Here is a 24,651-nt window from a genome sequence, read left to right on the forward strand (position 1 = left end):
GGAGGAATCTATGGATATGCAAATTATTTGTGTGTGAAGGAATTCGTGAGGTAAGAATTTGTGAACTGGGAAATAATTATCTTAAGCATCTTCCCCTCCAAGGGAAGAACATTAAAAAGAAAAACCAGTGGCTGGAGTATATTCTCATCCATGTCTACAGTAGTGCACTGGACTTGATAGGCCATGTCCTGATCCAGCAATTGTTATGTTCAGGAGTGGTCAGGATTGCTCAAGTGAAGTAAAATATGCAATATGTGAACCAAAACATGCAGTATGTGAACCAACTTTAAATAATGCTACTTGTAAATTAAGACATTTTTTTCGGAAGATAATCAGCAAGAGTTGATCATGGAAATGTACCCCAATAAGCAAGTAGCTTGCATACAAAACAGATGACATGCTTGTACAACAAATACTATTAATTATAGCAAACAAGCCTAGATGAGAAAATATGCTTGAGATTATATATGTATTTTCAGATAGGACCTCAAAATCATTTGACAAAAGCCAAAACATGATAGAGCTGATAGAACACAATATTCAAAGGGGGAAGATAAAGATGCTTTGTGGAATTTACTCACTCAACATGATGAAAATACTTAATTAAAACCAAAAGCCTGGAACCAAAGCCTCTGACATATTTGATATTGAACAGATCACCACATGTCCTTTTATGGCTCATTTTCTCTAACTTCCCATGCTCTTCTCCCTCTCTGCAACTTCTCCCTCCCTCCATCTTCTTTGCTGCAGTTTGTGTAATATGTCCTTGGGTTTTTAATACCTCTATTAATTTACATTATTTTTATTTTATTTTATTTTACAACAGTCAGATTGCTGAAAGTACCTTTTGTGAAGTTCTCATTGGGATGTGAGCAGTTGGATTTATTGGGAGAAAGGTTCTGAGGATTTGCTCTCTATTTGGGTTTGCTCATAAACTAAGCAAGTGAGAGAAGAAGATAAACAAGTCAGGCTAATGTCTCGGTAGGAGGCTCTTGATTATAAGCTGCTGGGGCTCAGGTTTGTCTGAATGCACCTGCCTCTGGTAATCCCCAATGTGTGGAGTCTGCTTGTAGTTCCTCAGCAGAAACAAGGGAAAAAACAATAGCCCTAAACCACAATTCTACTGCACTGTGCAGTACTGCAAGATACTCTGGTGTGTGTTTTTAATTGTAAATACAGTATATATTCTAATTATAAGTAATCAAGTTACACCACTGCAACAATTTATAAAATAAAATACATTTAATACAGTGCAATGGTATCAAAATTATATTTCTTATAAAACAATACAAGAACCAGGGGTCATCCCATGAAACTGAAGTTTTGACAGGACCGACAAAAGGAAGTACTTTTTCACACAGCACATAATTAACCTATGGAATTCTCTGCCACGGGATGTGGTGAGGGCCACTAGCTTGGATAGCTTTAAAAGTGGCTTAGACAAAGTCATAGAGATCAGGTCTATCAATGACTACTAGTCTGGTGTCTATAGGCCACCTTCAAACTCAGAGGCAAGATGCCGCTAAATACCAGTTGCACGGGAGCAACAGCAGGAGAGAAGGCAAGTCTTCTTGTCTGTGGGCTTCTCAGAGGCACGTTGGAGGAGAGCTCCTCTTGTGGTAGCAAGCATGCATTGACCCCTTTGCTAATCAGGGTCTGCCCTGATTTGCATTTGAATGGGAGACTATATGTGAGCACTGTGAGATATTCCCCTTAGGGGATGAAGTCGCTCTGGGAAGAGCATCTGTATACTTGCATGCAGAAGGTTCCAAGTTCCCTCCCAGGCATCTTCAAGATAGGGCTGAGAGAGACTCCTGTCTGCAACCTTGGAGAAGCCACTGCCAGTCTGTGTAGACAATACTGAGCTAGATAGACCAATTGTCTGACTCAGTATAAGGTAGCTTCCTATGTTCCTATGCTCCACTGTGTTAAACAGGATTATGGACTAGATAGGCCTTGGGCCTGATCCAGCAGGGCTGTCCTTATGTTCTTAAAATATTAAATGAGATCTATCAGAAGAAGACTATGCCTTATTTTGCCAGTAATTAATAAATGAATGATCCCCAATTTGTGTGAAATTAGGGACTGAAATCCTATCTCTGCACGGGCAGCCAAAGGCTGCATGCCTACTTCTGAAGCAAACACACACACACACACACACACACTGAGAACCTCAAGGACATATTTAGGGGGGTCACAGAATGCTTCAGAGGGAAGGGGAACTTGGTGAAAATTGCACACACACACACCCCACACACATAAGAGCCCATGTTACTCTACTGTGGAATGCAGCAAATGTGTGTGTGCTTCCTTTGCAGCATTCACACTTTGATAAGTGGGGATGTCAGCCAGTTTCTGCTGAGATTTTCTTTAAAAAAATGGTTTCTCCCTTTTTATCCTTTGGGCCAAACTTTCATTCCAGAGAGGGATTAAAAAAAGTTACATGCAGTTACTGAGATTATAATCAAGCAAATTCACACACAGTCAAGATGTTTCTTGTGAGTTCCTAAGGAAGTTGTATGAATCTTATATTTCATCGGAAGGAAACAATATATGGATTTTCTTTGCAGTGTTGCCCTTGAACATATACACTAATAAGCCAATTACTGTCTTCGCCTGGGCCTCAGTTCTGCATCTGGGGGGCTGAGGCTGAGCCCCCATGGTTCCATCCACTGCATGTGGTGTTTGAAACAAAGCCTCTTGCATTCACATTATGATATAATAATCCATCTGCTTGCCTTGAACATATGAAATAGGAAACATCGGGTAGGACTAGAGAAGCTTGATTCTGTGCTGCTTCTCTTTCAATGGCGATTGATTTGATTGATTGATTTGTATTCCAGCTTTCATTGACTGGCCACAAGGTGACTAACAATGTAGACTAAAATATAAAAGCATCCAAAACTACAATAAAACACATTGAAACAATAAAAAAATCAGCAATCAGAATCTGATTCTACAGTGCAGAATCTGCCAAACAGAGCTTAGCAACAACCTTCCATCAATGCCACCCAGCATTTTACTCCATAGAACTGATGGGACTTACAGATTTTTAGAACCCTGTGGATGTGGAAGCCAGGAGGGAAAGAAAAGTTTGACCATCCTGTGGGAGGGAGTCCAAAGCCTAGAGGGCACCAGTGAAAAGATTTTATCCTGTGTTTACATAAACTAACCTCAGCCAGTGACAGCAAACAGAGCAGAATCCCTCCCAAAAATCTCAATGGCTGGTTGGTTAGAAGGCCTGTGGAGGTGCCCAAGGTATCTAGGGCCCATGTTATCAAATGCTTTAAAGGGAAGGGCAAGCAATCAAATAGTAAATCTGTCTACTGTATAGCTTTTTTTTCCTTATTTGCCCTGTTTCTCTGCCTTTACCAGAAGCCAGCCAGACCAAAAAAAGTCATGTTGGTGAATCATTTGCTGGTATAAAAATAAAGTGATGGGGGGAAAACTCACCTTCCTATTTCTGTGTGATGGTCACAGCATCAGGGGCAATAAAAGGATGGTGGCCATTAGAGGATATATGTTCCTAATGGGCTCTCGTATACAATTTGAAATTAAACCCCAATTAACAGGAATGGGACCCCTTTAGGTCTGGATCCAAAGCACCAAAGGTTCAAACACGTTCAAACGTTCATAGGTTCAAACACGTTCAAACACACCAAAGGTTCAAACACGTTCAGAACGTTTGATGTGATGTGTAATATGGACTAGAGTGTTTCCTCACAATTCTCCTCTCCTTTCTTCTATATTTCCTCATCTGCTCCATCCTCCTCCTTTTTGAATCCAGCACTCTGAGGATGACTCAAATTTGAAGTGGCTCTTTGACAAGCTGATATGTGGCAGCAGCAGTTAGTGGGGAAATGTGGTGGCGGGGGGCAGGGGACATTTGGTGCCACTCAGAGATGCCAAAGTCTTGGGCCATCTCTGAATTTGGAAGCTGAACTAATGACAACTTTATAGTATTGCCATGCCCAGACCTTTAGAGAACTTTATTATTTGCAGGTGTTTCATTGAAAGGAAAATTCCTCCTAGAGGCTTCTCCCCTCACTGCACCATTGCGATAAGAAAAAAGGAAGCACTTCCCTAATTAATATGACAACCAAATGCAACGGAGGATAAGATTTTTATACCTTTTTTTAATATATAAGGGAGAGGGATTGCCACATCATGCAGAGAATTTCAGCTTGTCATGGAGGCAGGAAATAAGTTGCACTTGTTGAAATTCCTTCTACATGGTGATGCTTTAGGTGGAAGAGATCTGATTGTTCTTTTTCTTTTTCCTTAGTTTGTTGCCCAACCAAACTGCCAGCAACTCCTTGCATCTCGTTGGTATGATGAGTTCCCAGGCTGGAGGCGGCGACACTGGGCTGTGAAGATGTTGACTTGCGTCATCATTGGATTCCTTTTCCCTGTCTTCTCTATCTGCTATCTGATAGCTCCCAAGAGCCCATTAGGGCTGTTCATCAGGAAGCCATTCATCAAATTTATCTGCCATACTGCATCCTACTTGACTTTCTTGTTTCTTCTGCTGCTCGCCTCTCAACACATTGACAGGTCTGATCTGAACATGCAGGGACCTCCACCAACCATCGTCGAGTGGATGATATTACCGTGGGTCCTGGGTAAATGTATTAGTAAAGAAAATACAATTGAAAAGACAACTTTTCAGTAATTGCCTAGCATTATTCAAATGGGAAATGTGAAGGAAAGCATTGGAATAGAAAAGAGTTTTTATTTCAGACTAGATTGGTCGTCTGTCCATAATCGATATAGGGCAGTAGCAGATTATTTAAATCAGGGTTATTTTTTAAATAAGGCATAAGGAAAGTGATGTAAATCATGAGGTGTTTTTCCATTATGCATGCTGGCAAATAAAAACAACTGTGTGAAATAAAGGGAATGTCAGTATTCTCATGTGAATGCTGTTAATCACAGACACATTTTGTGAATGTCCAAAGGCTCAGAGACACATTGGCCACATTCGGACATAACGGGGAACTGGAGTTGAATGGTGCAGAGGTTTCCAGACCATTATGCCCTGCTCTTTGTTTCGTCCGAATTCGGACAGGCGAGCCGGTGAGCGGGGGGGGGGGGCGCAGCGGACCCGCAGGTCTGGTTCTGTGTTACGTGCAAATGCAGCCACTGGCAAATTCTTATTTTACCAGTCAAATGGCGACCGTCAACAAGAATTTCAGCATTCATTTCTGTGGGTTCAGCAACTACACACACCTGTGAGTGCTGATATTTACAACATTAATCTGGGATTGTAATACACTGAGGAGTTGTTGTTTTTTAAAGTCAAATATGATGACAAATATTTATGTACTGCTTTTCAAAAAAAGTTCCCCAAATGGTTTAGATAGAAAAATAATAAATAAAGATGAGCAAATACTTGCTCATAAGCAAGTTTTTAAAATCCCCAAAGTGGGGTGGGAATCAGTAATATCTGAAATGTAGCCTGACCCTCCCAAGGGGAAAACACAGACACTAAATATCATCATGCTTTATTGCCAGCGGTACATTGCGAACCAAATACCTTTTCATCATCCAACATTTTAAGATAAATTGTTTGGCTGATATAGAAAATAATCGGTCTACATTAGAATTACTATATAGCTCAAGAGAGAACTTTCAGCATAGCCGTCGTTCTGTGTATGTTTAATTGAATGTACTTATATACCATTCTTCATCAAGGATTTTTGTTTTCAACAAACATTAGTTTGAGTTGCAAATTGGTCATTCTTCAGGGTTCTGTTCCCTCTCCAGGATCATAGATGTGGGGAGTTAAATCTGATAGGGGGAGTGGATGTGCCTTGTCTTTAATGGCATACATATAAATGCGGAAATACAAACTTTAAGGCACCATGTAAGGTATGTTGTTTTCATTTCACACAGTGGCAAGGCTTATTTTTGATAAAAAGACTGCAGGACAAGTACCTTCATGGCCATCACATTGTAAGATAAGCTATTACAAAGTAAATCCATATAACAGGCAGAGCAGATACTTCAGCAGTGGAGGAGCCTGGGGCAGTGATCCCTGATATCCCAGTGATGGGAGAAATGTCCTTAGTTCAGTTTGAAAATAGGTCACTAATTATGAGTATTTTTTTAAGAGCATGGACAAGGGACTTGCTTTTCCCCTGAAAGTTCTAAATTGATTTGTAATATTAATTTCACTGTTTTAAATTGCCTTAACTTTTCATATCTCTCTCTCACTGTCTCGCTCTCTCTCCCTCCAAATCATAGACGCTAATCTCAGTTCAAACAGAGCTATGGAAACACCCCCAAAGAGACTTTTAAGGCTCTAGGGATCAGCAGGCAAGGCATTTTTTCTGAGCCTTGGAGAAAAATAAACTGTACAGCTCTTGAGTTTGACCAAACTCTGGGAAGCTTCCTAACCTCAAATAGCCCATAGCATAACCAACAGTTTTTAATTACAGGTCTTGCTTGTTGTCTCCTAGCCTATTTGTACACGACTTCTTTAGCTGACTGTGAAACATAAGATAAAATCTCAGATGCCTCCATATTCAATGCAAACAATATTTGATTTTATTCTAAAAGCCATTTTGACAGTTAAAATGCCAGTTAAATTCCAGTTCCCGTTCCTATATTTTCCTGCGCAACTTTCCTTAGATCTATCTTGATTGATAGATCTATCTTGGTAGAGATGAGGAAGTGAAAGAAAAGGAAATACCAGCCAACCAAAAACAGAGGATGAACTACGTGTTTCATGCAAAAGCGTAAATAAATCCCAGCAGTGTCTCCCCCCTCCCCCGGCCCCCAAGCAGCCTTACAAGTCTGTAATTTTCAACAGGGAGCTTCAGGAGTTGGAGGTTCTTAACTCTTTCTTACTGGAATTTTTCAACTCAAAATCTCCCCTAAACTATTTCTCATGTGACATAGTCCCAAACATCTGTTTATCTCATCTGCAACTCTGCAGGGGCAAAAGCAGTTGGGATGAGAGGATTTTGAGTGGAAATAGAAAAAAAGGTAGTATAAGTAACTAGTTCCTCCTCCCTCCCTCCCTCTCTCCATCTGCTTTTGTTCATGCAGAACTGCCACATCCTGAGGCAACTTTTTATTAAAACTACTGTCAGGGCTTTATGATACACGGAATGCGTAGTTTGTTCCCACTTAGCCTTGCAACCAAATCCATAGTTCTTGTCTACTTTCGATAGCTGATTTATCTCTCTTTTAGTAAGGTGGATGTATAACCAATGCCACACTTCAAAAGGCAGTTAAGCTTCTTTCTCTCCCAGCAGTTCTCCATTAATGCACATCCATGTTTCTCTCTTCAATCCTTCAGCTTTTAACTGGTTGTCATAAAATAAATGCAGGTGATATATCCTAAAGATTAGCACTACACCTGATCCACCTGAATGATTTTTAAGTCATTGATTTTGGATCAGGATTTTAAAATCAGCTTGATTGTGACAGGAAATGTTTAAGTGTGTTCTTCAGAATGCTTACTTATGGCTAGATATCATTGGCATTGGCCTTTTGGGCATGGTTGGGAAGATTCCAGGTATGGCTACTCACAACAAAGAAGGACCATAACCAAAAAATAAAAAATCTGGGGACCATAGCAGCACATTGGGATAGTTTCTGTGTAAGCAAAGTTGGAGGCACGGAGATGTAACACACCTGAGTGAGAGTGAAGGCTGGATTGGGATACTGGAGCTACACATCAGCTTCCCTTTACCACTCATAACTTGTCCTCCAGTGATGCATGTACACTAAAGGGTGGCAATGGGAGCAAAGCTTTACTGAACTCTGTGGCGAGCTCTTGTCACATTCATGGCTACATTAATTTTAGTGAGACTTATATAGGAGAATTGTGCCCAAAGCCTGTAATTGTGGGGGGTGGGGAGAGATCCTTCTCCACAATGCCATACATCTTTTCAGATCACTTGGGCTCAGTCAACACAGGCAGAGTTCCATGATGCTTTTCTCCACATTGATTTCGAACCCTCAGCTGTCGGGCTGGAAGAAAGGGAGGTGATGAGAGGTTCTTTAACTCTTTTCCATAATTGTCCTCCCCAAGTTGCTTTTTCATCCCAATTATCCCAATTCATTTCAATTATGCAAAACCTTAATCTTGCCCACCCCCGATGAAGAAGCAGATTAAGAAGGGGGTGTTGGGCTGAAGGGGGAAGGGTTGAGCAGCCTCTCTCCATGTGCACATTTTCTACCCAGATGCAGCCTGCCTGGAGCTGCTTTGTATACACACCATATATAAAGCATAGAGGACACAACCATTGAACTCTGCATAATATTTAGATTTAACCTCAATCGGAACTTCATTGTCAAACAAGTGATTACCTATTGCTTGGGACAATTCATCATGTTCATTTTGTCTGTTCTGCAAGACATATCTAAGATTGCAATTGACTCATTTGAACAACAATGTTTGCCTTTATGCATGCAAGTTATATCCATGCAGTAAAATTTTATGGGCAGATTTCCTTAGTAGGACCTTAGGGACGGAGTTTCATGGGAACAACATAGCCAGATCAATGCAAATGTTGAGAACAATTCAAAAGTGTTGACTTTAACAATAAAAAAGCTGCTATTTGAGCCTTGAATTGCTGTTAATAAATGTGGTACATCCAGTCACATATTTAATGATGTAGTCGCAATAGCTGCCATTTATTTACTGGCTCCACCTCTCCAAGCCACTATTTTGCATTGATAGTTCTCAAGGTTCTGGCAGACTGGCACAAAAAGGAGTCTAAGAATAGTTCATAATGCAGGAATCTGCAGAACGCTCTGAAACATCCAATTGTCTCATGGAAACCTGCTTGGCTTCCTCTTTAGAGTCTCAGATAGTTCACTTTAGGAGGAACCCTGAAATTGAAATTTCTGTGCCAACTCCAGAAATATGCAGAAACACTGTGATAATTTTAACTTGTTTAATGGAGTCTTTTGGCTTCCCCTGAAATAAGGTTAATTTTCCCATCTTCATACATGTGCCTATCTACATTCATTCATTCATTCATTCATTCATTCATTTATTGAATTTTCTGTAAATTTACACTTTACAGAAGTGTAACTGTTCATAAAACTCAGAATGCTATTGAGCAGCTACCTTATGGCTCCCAGTTGTCTGAATGGGAAGTGTCAGTTGATATAAACACTGTACAGGAGGACACTTAAGACTTCCTGGAGCTAGTCTCTTTTTGTGTGCCAGAAACTTGGAAACTATCAGCACAAAATAGTGGCTTGGAGCCAGACACAAAACGGTGGCTTGGGGTGGTGGGGCCAGTCACAAAATTGCAGCTTGTACAAAAATGGACATTGACCGTATAAGGAATGTTAACTTCAAAATAGCTGAATTCCAGGATAGTGTTGTTCCAGTACAGGAGGGGAGCAAGAGAAGTTGCTTTGTGGGGAAAGAAAAGAGAGAGAGATTAATGGGAGAGAAAGCCAAAGTAACCCCGAGGACCTCATTTGGCCAGCCAATTGGATTTTCAGTATTGGCTGGAAAGAAAAGGAGGAAGAAACAACCCCAAATGTCTGGAGAGTTACTTCAGATAAGCCCAGGAGCTACCAGTAGGGTAGCTAAGGACTGCAGGAGCCAAATTGCAAGGTTGGGGTGAGGGGTCAAAGCCAACCTCCCAGGAAGTACCCACTTGGACAATGGGTACATCCTGGCGAGGGATTGGCTTTGTTTCCCCAACCCCTGATTTTATGCTTGCAGTTCTGAAGATCAGGTTGGGGGCTGGCTTGGAGACTACATGTCTCCAAGCCAGCTTCCGACCCAATCTCCTCGGCATTTTTTTTCTGATATTCCAATATCTGATCTGATAATTCCAGTCCAGTATAGCAGACCTGCTCAACTTTGCCCCCACCCCCACTGTTATTGGACTACAAAACCCATAATCCCCAGTCAGAGTGGCCAATAGCCAAGGATTGTGGGAGTTGTAGGCCAACATCTGCAGGACGGCCAAAGTTGAGCAGCCCTGCAATATAGGCTTCCCTATATCAGATTGGAATTATTGCTGATAGCATCTGATACTGGGGATATCGGACTGGATCAGATATTCTGGCTCCAACATTGCACAGGCCTACTCGAGATGCTAGAAATGGAACATGGGGCCTTCTGCATACAAAAGAAGTACTTTACCACTGAGTTATGCATTTGGTTTACGTAAGCACTCAATGTGTGATGTGAGAGGAACATGAACCCAATGCTTGCTCCTGCACGTCACTGCATGTACAGCATCCTGCCTAATGAAGCATGCATGTAAGGAAACTCTGTGGGGGATGTGCCGGGAGCCTATGCACAACTCCTTCTATTCTCCTGTGCATGTGGCATGTTCCAATCCTGCAGAGTGCTTCTGGAGTGCGAACAGTGCTTGGAAGTATTTGTCCTATGACATAGCAGCACATGCAGAGATGTGCAAAATACTCAGAAAAAGTATCTTAGATACAAAATACAAATACCTGAGAAAATGTGTTTTAGATACAAAATACTTGGTAAACAACCAATAAAAATACAAAATACAAAATAGTATTTTAAAATACATCTTAAAATACAAAATACAGTGGCTGAAAAAAGGAAATGCCCTGTATCTTTTTGCTATGTTTCTCCATTCCCACCAACCTCACCCCATTTTCAAAGGAACATTGTAGGCAGATCTTTAGAACTCAGATCTCTCAGATACCATGTGATTCAGACAAATTTCCAGTTAGTTTATGCTTGGGGACATGTTTAAATAATGGGGGGGGGGATTCTGAATAATCATATTTTTTATTGCTCTCAACAAATTTCTAACACTCAATCAGATCAATCATTCAAAAACCAGGGGTGTAGACTTCTCAGTTTTTTGGGGGGGTGGGGGGCATGGGACACATTGGAGGAGAGGTCTTCATGTAGCAAGCATGAATTCTCCCTTTTGCTAAGCAGAGTCTACCCTAGTTTGCATTTGACTGCATGTGTGAGCAGGGTCCACTCTGGTTTGCATTTGAATGGGAGACTGCATGTGTGAACACTGTAAGATATTATCCATAGGGCAGGCCTGCTCAACAGGCCCCCCAGCTGTTTTTGGATGACAGATCCCATAATCCTCAGCCACAGTAACCAATAGCCTGGGGTTATGGGAGTTGTAGGCAAACATCTACAGGAGGGCCGAAACTGAGTAGGCCTGCCTTAGGGGATGAGACTGCTCTGGGGAAAGCACCTGCATGCTTGCATGCAGGAGATTCCAGGTGCCTTCCCTTCCTTGGCAGCAACAGGGCTGAGAGAATCTGCCTGCAATTTTGGAGAAGTTGCTAGGGATGTGCGAAAGGTTTCGGGTACAGAACGATCTGTACCCGAAACAGCCAATTTCGGGTGATTCGGATCCGAACCGAATCACCCTTCCAGCCATCCGAAATTTTTCGGAGCCGAAACGAATCACCCCCGTTTCGGCTCAGAAATATCTGTTGTTTCAGCCCTCCATTTTGTGGCCAATAAATGCCTTCTTCTTCCCCCTCCTTTTTGAGCAATGACGTCTATTTGAATTTCCCGCCTTTTTGCCTCCCATTGACTTCAATGCAAAAAGGTCTGATGTGACGTCTACTCGAATTTTGGGTCCCAGGGGCAAAATAGTGGGGTTGGGTGGTAGTGCCTAATGGGTGGAGGCTACCACCCCAATTGCAGAGGGATTGGGCAGAGGGCTGATTTTTGGTGAATTTCTGAAATTTACGCGTCTTTAAGGTTTTTCCCCATTAAGTATAATGGAGGGTGTATCGCTTCACGTCGGGGGGAAAGAGGTGGCCTAGAGCAGTGTGGGGTTGGTGGTAGTGCCAGGTAGGAGCAAGGAAGCTACCTGAATTTTTCCAAAGGATTTGGGCAGAGGGCTGATTTTTGGTGAATTGTTAAAATTTACGCGTCTTTAAGGTTTTTCCTCATAAGGTATAATGGAGCTTTCAGCAGCCCCATAAGTGCACTTGGGGGTGCTGGGGTGGCCCAGAGCGAGTGGTGGTGTAGTTCACATAGGGTGCCAACCACCCCCATGGGGAAGCCATGGCGTATAGGGTTCTGTTGTTTCTGAGGTGTTCTGAGTGTGGATTCTATGATAGCAAATGAGATTTTCAATGAGACACCATGAATCCACTCCGCTCTCGCCTTCTAGTGTTGACAGGAAGCAAGAATGGATGCTGATAGGGAAGGGAGGCTCATGGGTGAGATGCTGAGTGAGAATAGTGAGAATAGGATAATGAGGAAAGAGGCTAAGGCCCAGGGGGCAGGGCATCTGGAAGCACAGGGACAAAGTAATCATGGGGCAGAGGAACAAGGACTGGAGAAATGCTTAGATGGAAAGGCAGAAGGTGCCCTAGGTGCAATTCCAAAAGACCTTGAAGAACACCTCAACGCGATAGGAGCCACAGAAATCACCATCAGCCAACTACAAAAAGCAACTTTACTTGGAACAGCCTATATTTTGCGATGATATCTATAATAACCAAAAGTATTGATGATAAAATTCAGCCATCCCAGGTCCTTGGGAAGGACTCGATGTCTGGATAAAACAAACCAGTCAATAACACCTGTTTGACTGTGTAAACAAGAAATAATAATAATGTTGTTCACACAGTCAGACAGGTGTTATTGACTGGTTTGTTTTTGCAGTGCAAATCCTGAGCATAACAAAAGTGCAATCTTCAAGCCTGCAGATGCTGTTGCAACCAAGGAGGTTTCTAGGAGTAGGCAGAATAAGCTCAGCTGGTAACATTACTCACACATAACCTGGCTGAATTCACATTCAGGTAATGACAAAGAGGCCAAATTTCTCGATAAGTTTAATGACTGTGCCCTAGAACAGTTGGTCATGGAACTTACCAGAGAGCAGGCGACCCTGGACTTAATCCTGAGTCCAGGGTGCACAGGACCTGGTGCGAGATGTCAGTGTCATGGAACCTTTAGGGAACAGTGACCATAGTGTGATCAAATTCAGTATACATGTGAGGAGAGAATCATCAAGGAAGTCTAACACAGACACTTCAGAAGATGAAAGTTATCTAAAATGAGGAGTTTAATAGAAGCCCAGCATCATAAAATGTCTACCAAAAAGGAGGAAAGCTACTACCAAGTCCATGGGGATGCCAGCATGACTAGCAAGTAAAGTGTAAGAAACTGTAAAGGGAAAGAATAATTATTTATTATTATTATTAATAATAATAATAATAGTAGTAGTAGTACACAGTTAACAATCAATGGTGAGACACTTGGACAGGTTAGCGTTAGAAGAGGTATTTTCCAAAGGAACTCACTATCCCCTGTGTTGTTTGTAATCGCCACAACTCCACTTTCACAAATATTAAACAAAACAGGCCTCAGATACCAAACATCTAAAACATCAAGTAAAATAAACCATCTGCTCTACATGGATGATTTGAAGTTGTATGGAAAGTCCCAATAAGAAATCGAATCACTGCTAAACACTGTCCATATATTCAGTAGCAATAAAGCAATGGAGTTTGGACTAGACAAGTGTGCTGCATTAAAAAATGAACAGAGGAAAAATATCAAAAACAGAAGGAATAGAACTGCCCAATGGAAGCAAGATCAAGAACCTGGAAGAGAAAGAACATTACAAATACTTGGGCATTCTCCAGGATGATAACATCGCACACACTGAAGTTAAAAGAAAAATTGGAAGTGAATATGTCAGGAGAGTTAGAAAAATCCTAAAGTCAATGGTAGGAACACCATACATGCCAAAAACACCTGGGCTGTACCTATTATCAGATACAGTGCAGCAATAAAAGACTGGACCCAGGCAGAGCTAGAAACGCTAGATCGTAAGACCAGGAAAATCATGACCATCAATCATGCTCTGCACCCCCACAGTGATGTAGATAGGCTCTACCTCCCTCGCAGCTCAGATGGAAGAGGAATGCTACAAGTCCATCAAACAGTAGAGGAGGAGAAAAGAGGACTTGAAGAATATATCAAGGACAGTGAAGAAGATGCACTTCAAATGGTCAATAACGAGAAACTATTCAACACCAATGAAACAAAGCAGGCCTACAAGAAAGAACAAATCAAGAACCAAGCAGAAAAATGGAAAAATAAGCCACTGCATGGTCAATATTTGCACAATGTAAGTGGAAAATCAAACATCACCAAGACCTGCCAATGGCTTATGAATGGCAACTTGAAGAAAGAAACAGAGGGTTTAATACTGGCTGCACAAGAACAGGCACTAAGAACAAATGCAATACGAGCAAAAGTTGAAAAGTCAACAACAAATAGCAAGTGCCACCTTTGTAAAGAAGCAGATGAAACAGTGGACCACAGACTGACTAAAGACAACGACATGACAAGATAGCAAAGATGATACACTGGAACATCTGCAAATCATAAAAGCTACCTCTAGCCAAAAATTGGTGGGACTATAAAATTGAAAAGTTATAGAAAGTGAAGATGCAAAAATATTATGGGACTTCCAGCTACAAACAGACAAACTGTTTGCCACACGATACACCAGATCTGCCACACAATACACCAGATATAACTGTAGTCGAGAAGAAAGAAAAACAAGTTAAAATAATTGACATAGCAATACCAGGGGATAGCAGAATAGCAGGTCGGCCTCGAATGGAACTGGGCCAGTTCGGTCCGGCCCCCATCGAACCACCACCACCACCCCGTCCGCGATTTTTTAAAAAAAATTAATATAAAAATCAAGTTCAAGTGCTGCTGTATACTAGGGATGTGCAGAACTGGTCTGGCGGTCCGACAATTCGGTCCAGGGGTTCGTGATCAAACCGAACTCCCCCCCCCCCCGGTTCCGTCAGACTGGAACCGGACCGCTGGGTCCGGTCCATGGACCGGTCCGCAAACTTTTTTAAATAAAAAATTAAAATATAAAAATCAAGTACCTTTAGCCCCTTCGGGGGGCTTGCTATAGTCGCGGGGGCGGGGTTTCCCACGTGGGTTCCCTCTCCCCCTGCTAGCTTTCATCATCATCGCCACTGCCGGGAAACCATAGCCTTTTTGGCCCTTCTGGGCCTCGGTAAAAGCGAACAGCTACCATTTTGGTGGCTGCCGCGCATGCGCAAAAGCCCTCTGCAAGGCCATGGCCATGGCTTCACAGAGGGCATTTGTGCAAGTGCGGTGGCCACCAAAATGGCGGCTGCTCGCTTTTACCGAGGCCCAGAAGGGCCAAAAAGGCTATGGTTTCCCGGCTGCAGCGGTGATGACGAACGCCGGCAGGGGGAGAGGGAACCCACGCGGAACACACACACACACCCGCGACTATAGCAAGCCCCCCGAAGGGGCTAAAGGTACTTGATTTTTATATTTTAATTTTTTATTTAAAAAAGTTTGAGGTCTGGTTCCAGTCTGATGGAACCGGGGGGGGGGGGAGTTCGGTTTGATCACCGAATTGTCGGACCGCCAGACCAGTTCTGCACATCCCTAGTATATAGCAGCAACTGCTGAGAATTCTGATTCACACAAGTAGGAATCAAGGAAAGGTGTTTTATAGCTGCTTCCCTCACAAACACAAGTAATCTTATGTGGATTTAACTAAGAGTTTATTCAGAAACAATTCCTTTTTCTCCTTCTCCTTTACCTTCCCATTCCTTTCTGACTCCATCCCCCACACTGTCTGCAGGATCCCCACTGGGACAAACTTTTAAACCACAGAACACAAAAGATTACTGGATAGAATACAACAGAAGGGAATTAGTGTTTTCATGGCTTTCTCGTTTGTTTATTTGTACTCCACTTGCACACTAACCCAAAATTCAGGAAGAGACATGGTTGAGAATGTAAAATGAAGAGCTGCTCCGACTTCTCCAAGAGTTTTCCCAGACAGCAGGCTTTAATGCAAGTTTAAAGTTGCCCAGAAAGACTGACACAGAAAGTGAAATTTTTTGCCCCAGGTATAAATCAGGCTACACTCTTAACACAGGGTGAAAACCCCAAATTGTGTGTGAAATGCTCCCTGATACCCTCAGGGACTTGAGGGTAAATTTGGCCAATATGTGAATGCCCAGCCTCCATTCTGGAGGAGATGCAAACTAAAAGCTGAGTGTGAAAAACTTTCATGGCATTGGGTGGTGAACAGAAGGACAGGCACTGAACCACCCAGATCCTCCACTACTCACAAAGCCAAGGAAAGCACAGCCAGGGCACTTCTTTGGCAATCACTAGATGAGTTCTAATCTGAGAGCAATCTCTCCCCTGGACTGTCAGCCAAAGAAGTGCAAGGAGTTCAAAGAAGTTCATGGGCTTACCCTTGGCTTTGTGAACAGCAGAGGAGCCGAGTATTTGTAGGCTTCTGTCTTCGTCTGCCTCCTTGATCATCTCCACACCTTGGGCATGTTGGGTGAGGTCCCTGCCCTCCGGACAGCTCCCTCCTGAGTTGTTTTGGACCCCTTTATAAGTTGTTTGGGACCTTCTGGGGGTCCTGACCCCACAGTTTGTCAGTTTCTATTCCCATGTGGGGAGGCTATAATGACATTTCTTTGAACTGCCCTACTGAGGCTTTCATTAATTATTTCCTCTCTGCATTGCACTACTTTCATTTTCTTTTCCCACAGGGGAGGATGCTTTCATTACTTATTGAGGCTATTCACACAATGGGAGAAAATCGGGCTAGTGGAGGCTATCCCGATTTTCTCCCATTGTGAGAACCACCGGGCTCGGCTGCGAACTCGATGGTTCTTAAGTGGGTCACCTGCTTAAGTAGCCCTGCCCTTAAATCACGTTTGCGGAGCGAGCACTCTGCAAACCCAGTTTTTCTAATTGTGTGTCGCTGTGGTGCGGCTCCGCACCACAGCAACTCATGAGAAGACCCCCGACCCGGACGCTCAAAAGCAGCCTCCCAGCTTGGGGGTCTCTCCAGCATGCCCTGTGCACTTGCGCAGGACATGCTGGAACTTGTGGGGGCCACGCAGCTCCTGATCCCCCCAGCCCCCGCCAGCTCTGTAACGGAGCCAGCAGTCGTGTGGGCAGCCATTTTGGCCACCCGGAACAGATTGACTGCTCATGTGCGGCAAGAGTGGGCTAAGCCCGCTCTCACCGCTAACCCGCCCGAGGTGGGTGTCCTTGATTGTGAGACCCACCTCATTTCCTCTCATTTTTCCTTTTGGTTTTAAAACTGTAGAATAGCTCTATTCATCAGTAAAAAGTGAAAAGAAAACAGTAAAAGTATATATGTAATTAAAGCCTCCCTATTGTTGGGAATTCTCTCTGGTAGGAGAAACCCTTTTTCACTATAGCAGAGTGCACAGAGGCACAACACAGCAGAATTTAGTTAGGCATGTGTGTATGCTGAGAGTAAAGTAACTTGAAGCCAGTTCATAGTTTCAAATCAATATAAATGAAATTTATTAGAGAACATTCTAGATAGGAAAGTGAGGAGTTAGGATCTCTAATCTTTCTAGCTAGCTGGATGCAGATGGATTCTGCATCTCTGCACACATGGTGCAGGGGAGAGGAGCTTGCATGTTGCAAAGTAGAAGGAGGAAGAGAAGGGAGAGAGAAAATGACAAGAAAGGAAGGAAGGAAGGAAGGAAGTGTCCCTGAGAGTAGGGATAGTGTCAGAGCAGTAGAGAAGGGATGACCAGTGTCTTGACCCTCTAGCCCTCTGACTCACTAGTCTGTCTTCCACTGTCATTGAGACAAGAGACAGCTCAAAGTCCTTCACTTCCAACACCTATCACCCTGAATGGGAAAATAAATTGACTTTATTATAATTCAGGCAAGTTATGTAAGGGGCATATTAGAGGCAATTGGGCAGCAACCTCCTAGCTATGCTAAACAGGGAAACTATCAGCCTGAACTTGCAAAGAGGAGGCTTTAGTTAGCACTGGATAGGACTTTTCCTGAGTGGAGCTTACTCTTCAGTAAGCATTACAGAAGGCCACGGGAAAGAGAGTTGCTGGATATTAAAGTGCTATACTGACTGCCTTGTAGAACTACTGTTTTAATTCTGCTTCCAAAAAATTGTGGAAAAGCAATCCCTCTGCATTGCTAAAGGGCTCTAGTGTGCAAACAGGGGGAGAGCAACTTGCCCTATCCAACCTCAGCACAGCAGCCCTCCAGTGGCTGTTGCTGGGATCTGCCTTATGTTTCTTTTTAGATTGGGAGCCCTTTGGAGACAAGGAGCCATTTTATTTATGTATTATTTATTTGTCTATGTAAACCACTTTGAGAACTTTGGTTGAAGCATGGTATATAAATATTGGTAGTAGTAATAGTAGTAATGTGGGTTGCCAAACTTAGCATGACTGTGTGAACCCATACCAAGATGGTTTATGGCCAAAGATGAATTTGAGATTCCTGTCTTGGTGTTGGTAACTCAACATGAAACCTAGATTTGAATGATTGTGTAAATGAGGCCAATGACTTTCTCTCTTCTTTTGTCATGATTCCCTGCACAAATTTACACTGCAAGGTATATTTTGCTATTATTTCCTCTCAGATTAAGGCTTGTTTTTCTGGCAGCATGCCTGTTGCCTTTAACAGTTGCACGTTAGAGAAAAATTCAAGTGAAGCTTTTCTGAACCTGGCAGAGAAAGGCTGTACCTATTTTATTTCTTCCTGCCATTTTTCTGGAGCCCAGGCAGATGGCTACCCTATTAATATCAGCCTGTGGCATGCGGAGGAGGGGACAGGTGACTGAAATGTGCTATAGGGTAGCTGAGCTATATAATGAGAACTTGCGGCTGAATTTCCAGCAGCATAAAATGTGTGGGTGGTTTTTGTTTTGTTTTGTTTTGTTTTGATCTGCATGATCTCCTATCCAAAGGTCTTGGATACAATCAGGGGCGTATCTAGGGTAGGGCAGGCAGGGCACATGCCCCAGGCACCACTTGAAGGGGGCACCATTTTTTTAAATTAAAAAAAACAATTTTAATGGCCACCAAAAACAAAATGGCCACCATGTATGCTCAAATGGCCTCTGCAAGGCCCTAGTATCTGGGGAAAGTCAAATTCTCCATTTATTTTTAAAACTGATGTAATAGTGATGCTACAATGCATAGTAGAGAATTAGACAGGCACTTCTGTTTAGTTTTCCAAGTACACCTCCATATAGTATTCGGGTATTTCATGAGCCCCAGAATACTGAAATTTGTAGTTTTCCAGCATTTTTTGGTCTGGCTATGTCCACTGCTAAATAGTTTTTGAAATATTAAAAGATTAACAAGCTTAACTTATATTTTTGAGCTGATATTATGGTGAAGTTATCTGAAAGATGGGTGTCAGATATTTGGACAGGGGGCGCAATTTCAGTGGCTCTATTTTCCCTAGATACGCCTCTGGATACAATTGTTCTTTCTGGCAAGCTACTGTGCCTTTAATCATTACATACATCATACATTCAACAACAGAAGCCTGTTCCTGTTATCACATCTCTAGGCTGGGGAAAACTGCACGAGTTAAAATTTCCCCTGCCATGCAGTTGTCAAAGACAGAGTCCTGCCCCAACAAAAAGGTGGTGACCCCAGCCCCATCTGTTGCACCTTCATGAAATGCAGCTGCCCACCTTAATAAACTGAAGCCTGAAAAAGGCAAAGAAAATCCATTTTGGAGGATATAAATAGAATACTTGGCATTTTGCTGTTTGAGTAGCACTTTCTATCACCTCTAGAGTTTACTTAGAAGGAGTCTAAGTTAATACCTTGAATGATAGTTTTATACCATAAATAGTTTTGTACCGTTTGCAATTGTGCCCATTGCAGTTGTGCAAAGTTACCTGCATGTGTGAAAACTGGTGTTTCAAATTAGCCGTTGCCCAGCATGAGAGTGCTGCATGAGTTATGACTACTATGGCAAAGAAAGATGTTGTTCAGGGCTGTCAGAGATTGTAAAAGATTTCTTTTTGAACAATAAGATTCAGTTGAAGTGAATGGATGTTCATGCAGTTCCCCTCAAGTGTCATTCAAACAGCATGAGAAAAAAGAAAAAAGGTACTGCTTTTGCTAGGTTTTAGGCAATGTTGTGTAAACAGATCCATTAGCAGAAAATAAAAGTTTGAAAGGCAGTTATAAATATGAGAGCATCCACTGCCTTTTGACCTCATAGGGTTGTGTGTGTGTGTTTGGTGAAGATTTCACAGTAGGTTTTTGATGTCGCAGCTGCAATCAATGGGACTGAAGTACATGCAACAGTGTGCAGAATAGCAGCCATTGTTGTTGCAGCTCCTGCTCATTTCAGTAAGGCTTCCCAAGCAGGAGAACTTCCTATGGATTTGGAAAGGTGGACCACAAATGAAAAGTAATAAAAGAAGTTGCTACAATGGTCAATATCCTGAATAACTTTCTGTGGACATGACAGATTTTTCCTCTGCAATCACCTGTCTCCCTGAGGGACCCCCAACAATCAGGGAAATATTTTTGGGAGGCTTAAGCAGCTGCAGGAGGAAGGGAAGAGAGAAGAGCTGGTCTGGTGGGAGCAAGCATGAATGGTCCCCTTTACTAAGCATGGTCCACCCTGTTTGCATTTGAATGGGAGATGTGTAAGCACTGTAAGATATTCCCCTTAGGGGATGGAGCTGCTCAGGGGAGAGAATCTGCATGCTTGCATGGAGAAGGTCCCAGGTTCCCTCCCTGGCATCTCTAAGATAGAGCTGAGAGAGACTCCTGCCTGCAACCTTGCAGAAACCGCTGCCAATCTGTGTAGACAATACTGAGCTAGATGGACCAGTGGTCTGACTCGTTATATGGCAGCTTCCTGTGTTCCTAAGATTGCTGGAAATTGCCCTCCCTACCTTGCACAGTGGACAAACCTGACACCTCTGCAGAAGGTTAGGCTGGATGGTGATTAATAATATGGATTATTATGATGGATGTGTTTAAGCATGCTCAAAGTGTCTGCTTCTTATATTTGCAGGATTTATCTGGGGAGAAATTAAACAAATGTGGGATGGCGGACTGCAGGATTATATTCATGACTGGTGGAACTTGATGGATTTCGTAATGAATTCATTGTATCTGGCAACAATTTCTTTGAAAATTGTTGCATTTTCAAAGGTAATTCACATAAATATTACTAATATATTAGATATTTAATGTTTACTCTTGGATGTGATCCTATTGTTTCCCAACATCCTTAGTTTCATATTGCCTTTCTAGTGCCATTGGTCAGTAATTTGCCCTTTTAGTGAGCAGTGACTTGGAAAGGAGGGCTTTGGGGACGCACTGTGAAAATTTATTTTCTAAAATGGGAAAGTCTGAGGGGAGCATTTTTCACTGGGAGGAAATGGTGTTTGAGGCACTACTGAACAGGAACAGGAGGGTCGTCATCATCGTAGTAGTCCATGATGGTGTCATGATCAAGACCACCAGCAGTGACCTGAGCACTGACTAAGTGGGAGATGGGCTAGCTAGGTCAAAGACACAGATGGCAAAGTCACTGGACTCCAATATCCAAGGAGCACTTGAGTCAGAGACCCCAACTCCAGAGAAACCCAAGTCAGAATCTCCAGTAACTGCAGCCAGGTACAACTGAGGGGCCAGCCTGCTTACTGCTACAGACAGTGGCTGACATTCTGGCTAATGAAGCACACATTTAAGCACTCCTAAAGCACTCTGCAGGATCAGAAACATATCACTGATCCTCAGCGACATGTTTCTGATTTTGCAGAGCACTTCCAGAATGTGAGCTGCGCTCAAAAGCCTTAATCCCCTGGAACAACAGCACATGCTGGATAACAGGGGACATTGCTCATGGGCTCCTGGTGCATCCCTGCAGAGTCTCCTTACATGTGCAGTTTGTTAGGCTGTCAGCCAGTAGGCCCAGTGACAGATAATGGAGAGCTGATTGAGGGCCAGGCTCCAGACCAATTCACATTCCTTAACCAGGGGACAGGGCCTAGAAGGCTAGTAGGCCCAGGAAGTAAAGGGTTTATTGTTATTTATTGCTAAATCTTTATACGGCCTTTCATTAAAACATCTTAAGGGTTCAGTTCTCACCAAACCCTTATTGGAACAAGTCATCTTCTCCTTGGGACCTGTAGGGCTGTGCACAGAAACAAAGTTTGAATTCAGAAGCAGCTTTGTTGCTTTGGAGCGGGCCCAAAATGAAGTAGCCCAAATGGCTACTTCAGCCATTTATTGCACTTTGATTTGATACAATTTGGAGGGTCATTTTGATTTGGAAATAATGAGAAATCACTAAAACTCCTATAACTTTTCTTTCTTTCTTTTTTTTGTTAGAATGGGATGAACATTGTAGGGATTGTAGCCCCTTTCTGAGCTCATGAAGTCTGCCAAATTACAAGTAAATAGTTGCAGAGATTTCTAAGAAGGTACACTTTAAAATCTGATCTTTTTCACACCTATAAAGTTTTTGTTTTGAGACAAAACAAGATAAGCTCTGCAAGAATGATAGCTCCTTTTCAGGACACGAAGCCTGCCAAATTTCAGATAAATAGGTGCAAGGATTTCTGTGCATTTCCCATTAAAAACTTTTTTAAAATACCTCCAACATGCCAAATCAGATTCAAATTGTAGCGGGGCACTTCAGGCCGCTTTGTTTCAATTCAAATTCAATTCCAACCAATTCAGTTCAATTCCAAGCAATTCAGATGACTGCTATTTGGGGTCGAAACTGAAGCAGATCTGTCCAAATTGGTCCTGCTTACTTTCCAATTGCTGCATTGCTATCATTTTCCTAAATCAATAGTCTATCTCAGGTGCTTTCCCAGACAGTAGGCTTTACTGCGGGTTTGAAGTTGCTCCCCGCCCCACCCCCCCCATGATGCAAAAAGTGGATTTTTTTTTAACCCAAGATCAGGCTACACTCTAACACAGAATGAAAAACCTGAATTGTGTGTGAAGTGCTCCCCGATAGCAATCAGGGACTTAGGGGTAAATTTGGCCAATATGCGAATGCACACCCTCCAATCCAGAGGAAACAAACTAAATGCTAGGTGTGAAAAACTTCCAGGGCATGGAGGGGCCTCATTTGTACAATTGCATATGGTAGTTGTACAATGGCATATGGTACAAACTTTGTGTTTGACTTTACTTGAGATACACTTGCCATAATGGTTGGTCACCAATGCTTGTTGTTTTCTGATACATTGAGGTGGGTCTCACAATCAGCGAGACCCGCTTTTGCTGGTTTTACAGGGAGAGCAGGCTAAGCCCGCTCTCCCCGCAGACGAGCAGGGCGGGAGCTAGAACTTGTTGAAGGAGGAGGGGAACAGAGAATGTTGGCTGCATTTGAGAAAACACAAACCAAGACATCATTCACAGATCTATGCTGCTGCTATTTTGGTCCTAACCCAGCAATTGCACATTAGGGTCACTGCTGGATTTCCCCTACAATCAACTTTGGAGGCAAATCTTGAGATTTCTGTTCCTATTCATGTGAAATATCCAAGAAGCTTCAATGAAAGAAGGAAGAGAACAGTGGCTGACCTGACAAGCAGCCTTATGCAGATATTAGGAACCCACCAGGGCTGCTGCAGAAATGAATTAACACTTCTGAGCAGCCATGTAGCACTTTTAACGTTGTTTTCCATAGGTTCCTATCATCCATGTATGGCTGCCTGTCACATCAGTCTGTTTTTAAAAATCAGCAACATTTCCTGGATGCCAGGCATGGCAGGGAGGTCTGCAGATCACTTGGCTACCCCCAGTTTTTCTGAAAGTGAAATTTCAGTGCAAATATACAGGCTAGGAATTTTGAGGGAAGCCACAAAAACATGTCTCCAGCAGTTTCCACATAACCCAATTTAGCATGAGCAGGGGACTGGATTTGGCAATCCCCTGCCCCCCACCCCCAATCCCCAGGCTTCACAGTTCTGTGAACCTCCTGTCCTCAGGAGGTCCAATATACAGTATAGCTATCCTTCCACAACATGCCTTTGTGGTTGTTGGTCTCAGCACCTGCACTGATGTCCCTAATGATTGCACAATTGCAGTTCAGTTTCAAGTAGATTTGAGAGAGGGGCAATGTTGCTGCTTGGCATGGTGGATGCTGCATATTATTGTGTTCAGTAGCCAAATGGATGTCCTCTCAAGTGTAAAAAGGCCTATTATTCAGTTACCAGAAAATGTCGTGTATTGGTTAAATGCAAAGCAACAGACTGCCTCATCTGGTTGCACAAACCATTCAGAGCATCTCTGATGTCCAATTACTATTCATTTTCAGCTGCAATTAACTTGAAATCCTAATAATCTCTTCATCTTCCAGATGTCTCCCTTCTGCAGTCAGAATCCAAGACAACAGTATCTGAAATTAGACCAATATATGTCCACTCAAATTAGTACTTTTTAGCTCCCCAGAGATTGGTTGGCTTTAGTATCTTAATTTTAAGCCACACGAGTATGCCTCAATGGCTAAAATCGCAGCTTTAGGAATAACACAGATGAAACATTCTGGCTATCTTGGGCACCAGTAGCGGAGCCTGACCACCAGTGGCCTGTGTGCAGCCACGGCCCCGCTCACTCCACCCCCAGAGTCTGACGTCAGACGTGGGGGGCATGGCCTGGCTCCCGAACAGAGCCTGCAGCTCCATTCAGGAGCGAGTTAGGCTGGCACAGGGCTGGCCGTTTAACTCCAGAAGGGGCTGTGCAGCCCCTTTGGGAGCTAGACTCAGACTGGCGCTGCGTTTGCAGCGCGGCCGAGAGCAGCTCTTCCCTGCAGGGAAGAGCCGCTCTGGGCCATGCCGCAAATGCAGCGCTGGCCATTTGACT

At 43.0% G+C, this 24,651-nt stretch overlaps 1 protein-coding gene and 1 long non-coding RNA gene across 8 annotated transcripts in view; one reads left to right on the top strand and one right to left on the bottom strand.

Annotated features, from left to right (window-relative positions):
* Positions 1 to 24,651, top strand: part of TRPC4 (transient receptor potential cation channel subfamily C member 4) — a 280,034-nt gene that overhangs the window by 226,936 nt on the left and 28,447 nt on the right. For 6 of the 7 annotated variants that reach the window (XR_008316011.1, XM_053295519.1, XM_053295521.1 and 3 more), the window contains 2 exons: positions 4,286 to 4,622; positions 20,837 to 20,976. Coding sequence is in view for 6 of the 7 variants with exons in the window: in XM_053295519.1 (XP_053151494.1) it covers positions 4,286 to 4,622; positions 20,837 to 20,976 (477 nt within the window). In the remaining variant the exon portion in view is untranslated. Of the gene's footprint in view, positions 1 to 4,285; positions 4,623 to 20,836; positions 20,977 to 24,651 lie in introns of those variants that run through there. The other variant, XM_053295523.1, reaches the window with a different exon arrangement.
* Positions 4,503 to 24,651, bottom strand: part of LOC128344737 (uncharacterized) — a 65,513-nt gene continuing 45,364 nt past the window's right edge. The window contains exon 3 of the long non-coding RNA XR_008316015.1: positions 4,503 to 4,618. This is a non-coding gene — a long non-coding RNA (uncharacterized LOC128344737). The remainder of the gene's footprint in view (positions 4,619 to 24,651) is intronic.

The sequence above is a fragment of the Hemicordylus capensis genome, chromosome 2 (genome assembly GCF_027244095.1).
Source record: "Hemicordylus capensis ecotype Gifberg chromosome 2, rHemCap1.1.pri, whole genome shotgun sequence".
Classification (NCBI taxonomy): Eukaryota; Metazoa; Chordata; class Lepidosauria; order Squamata; family Cordylidae; genus Hemicordylus; species Hemicordylus capensis.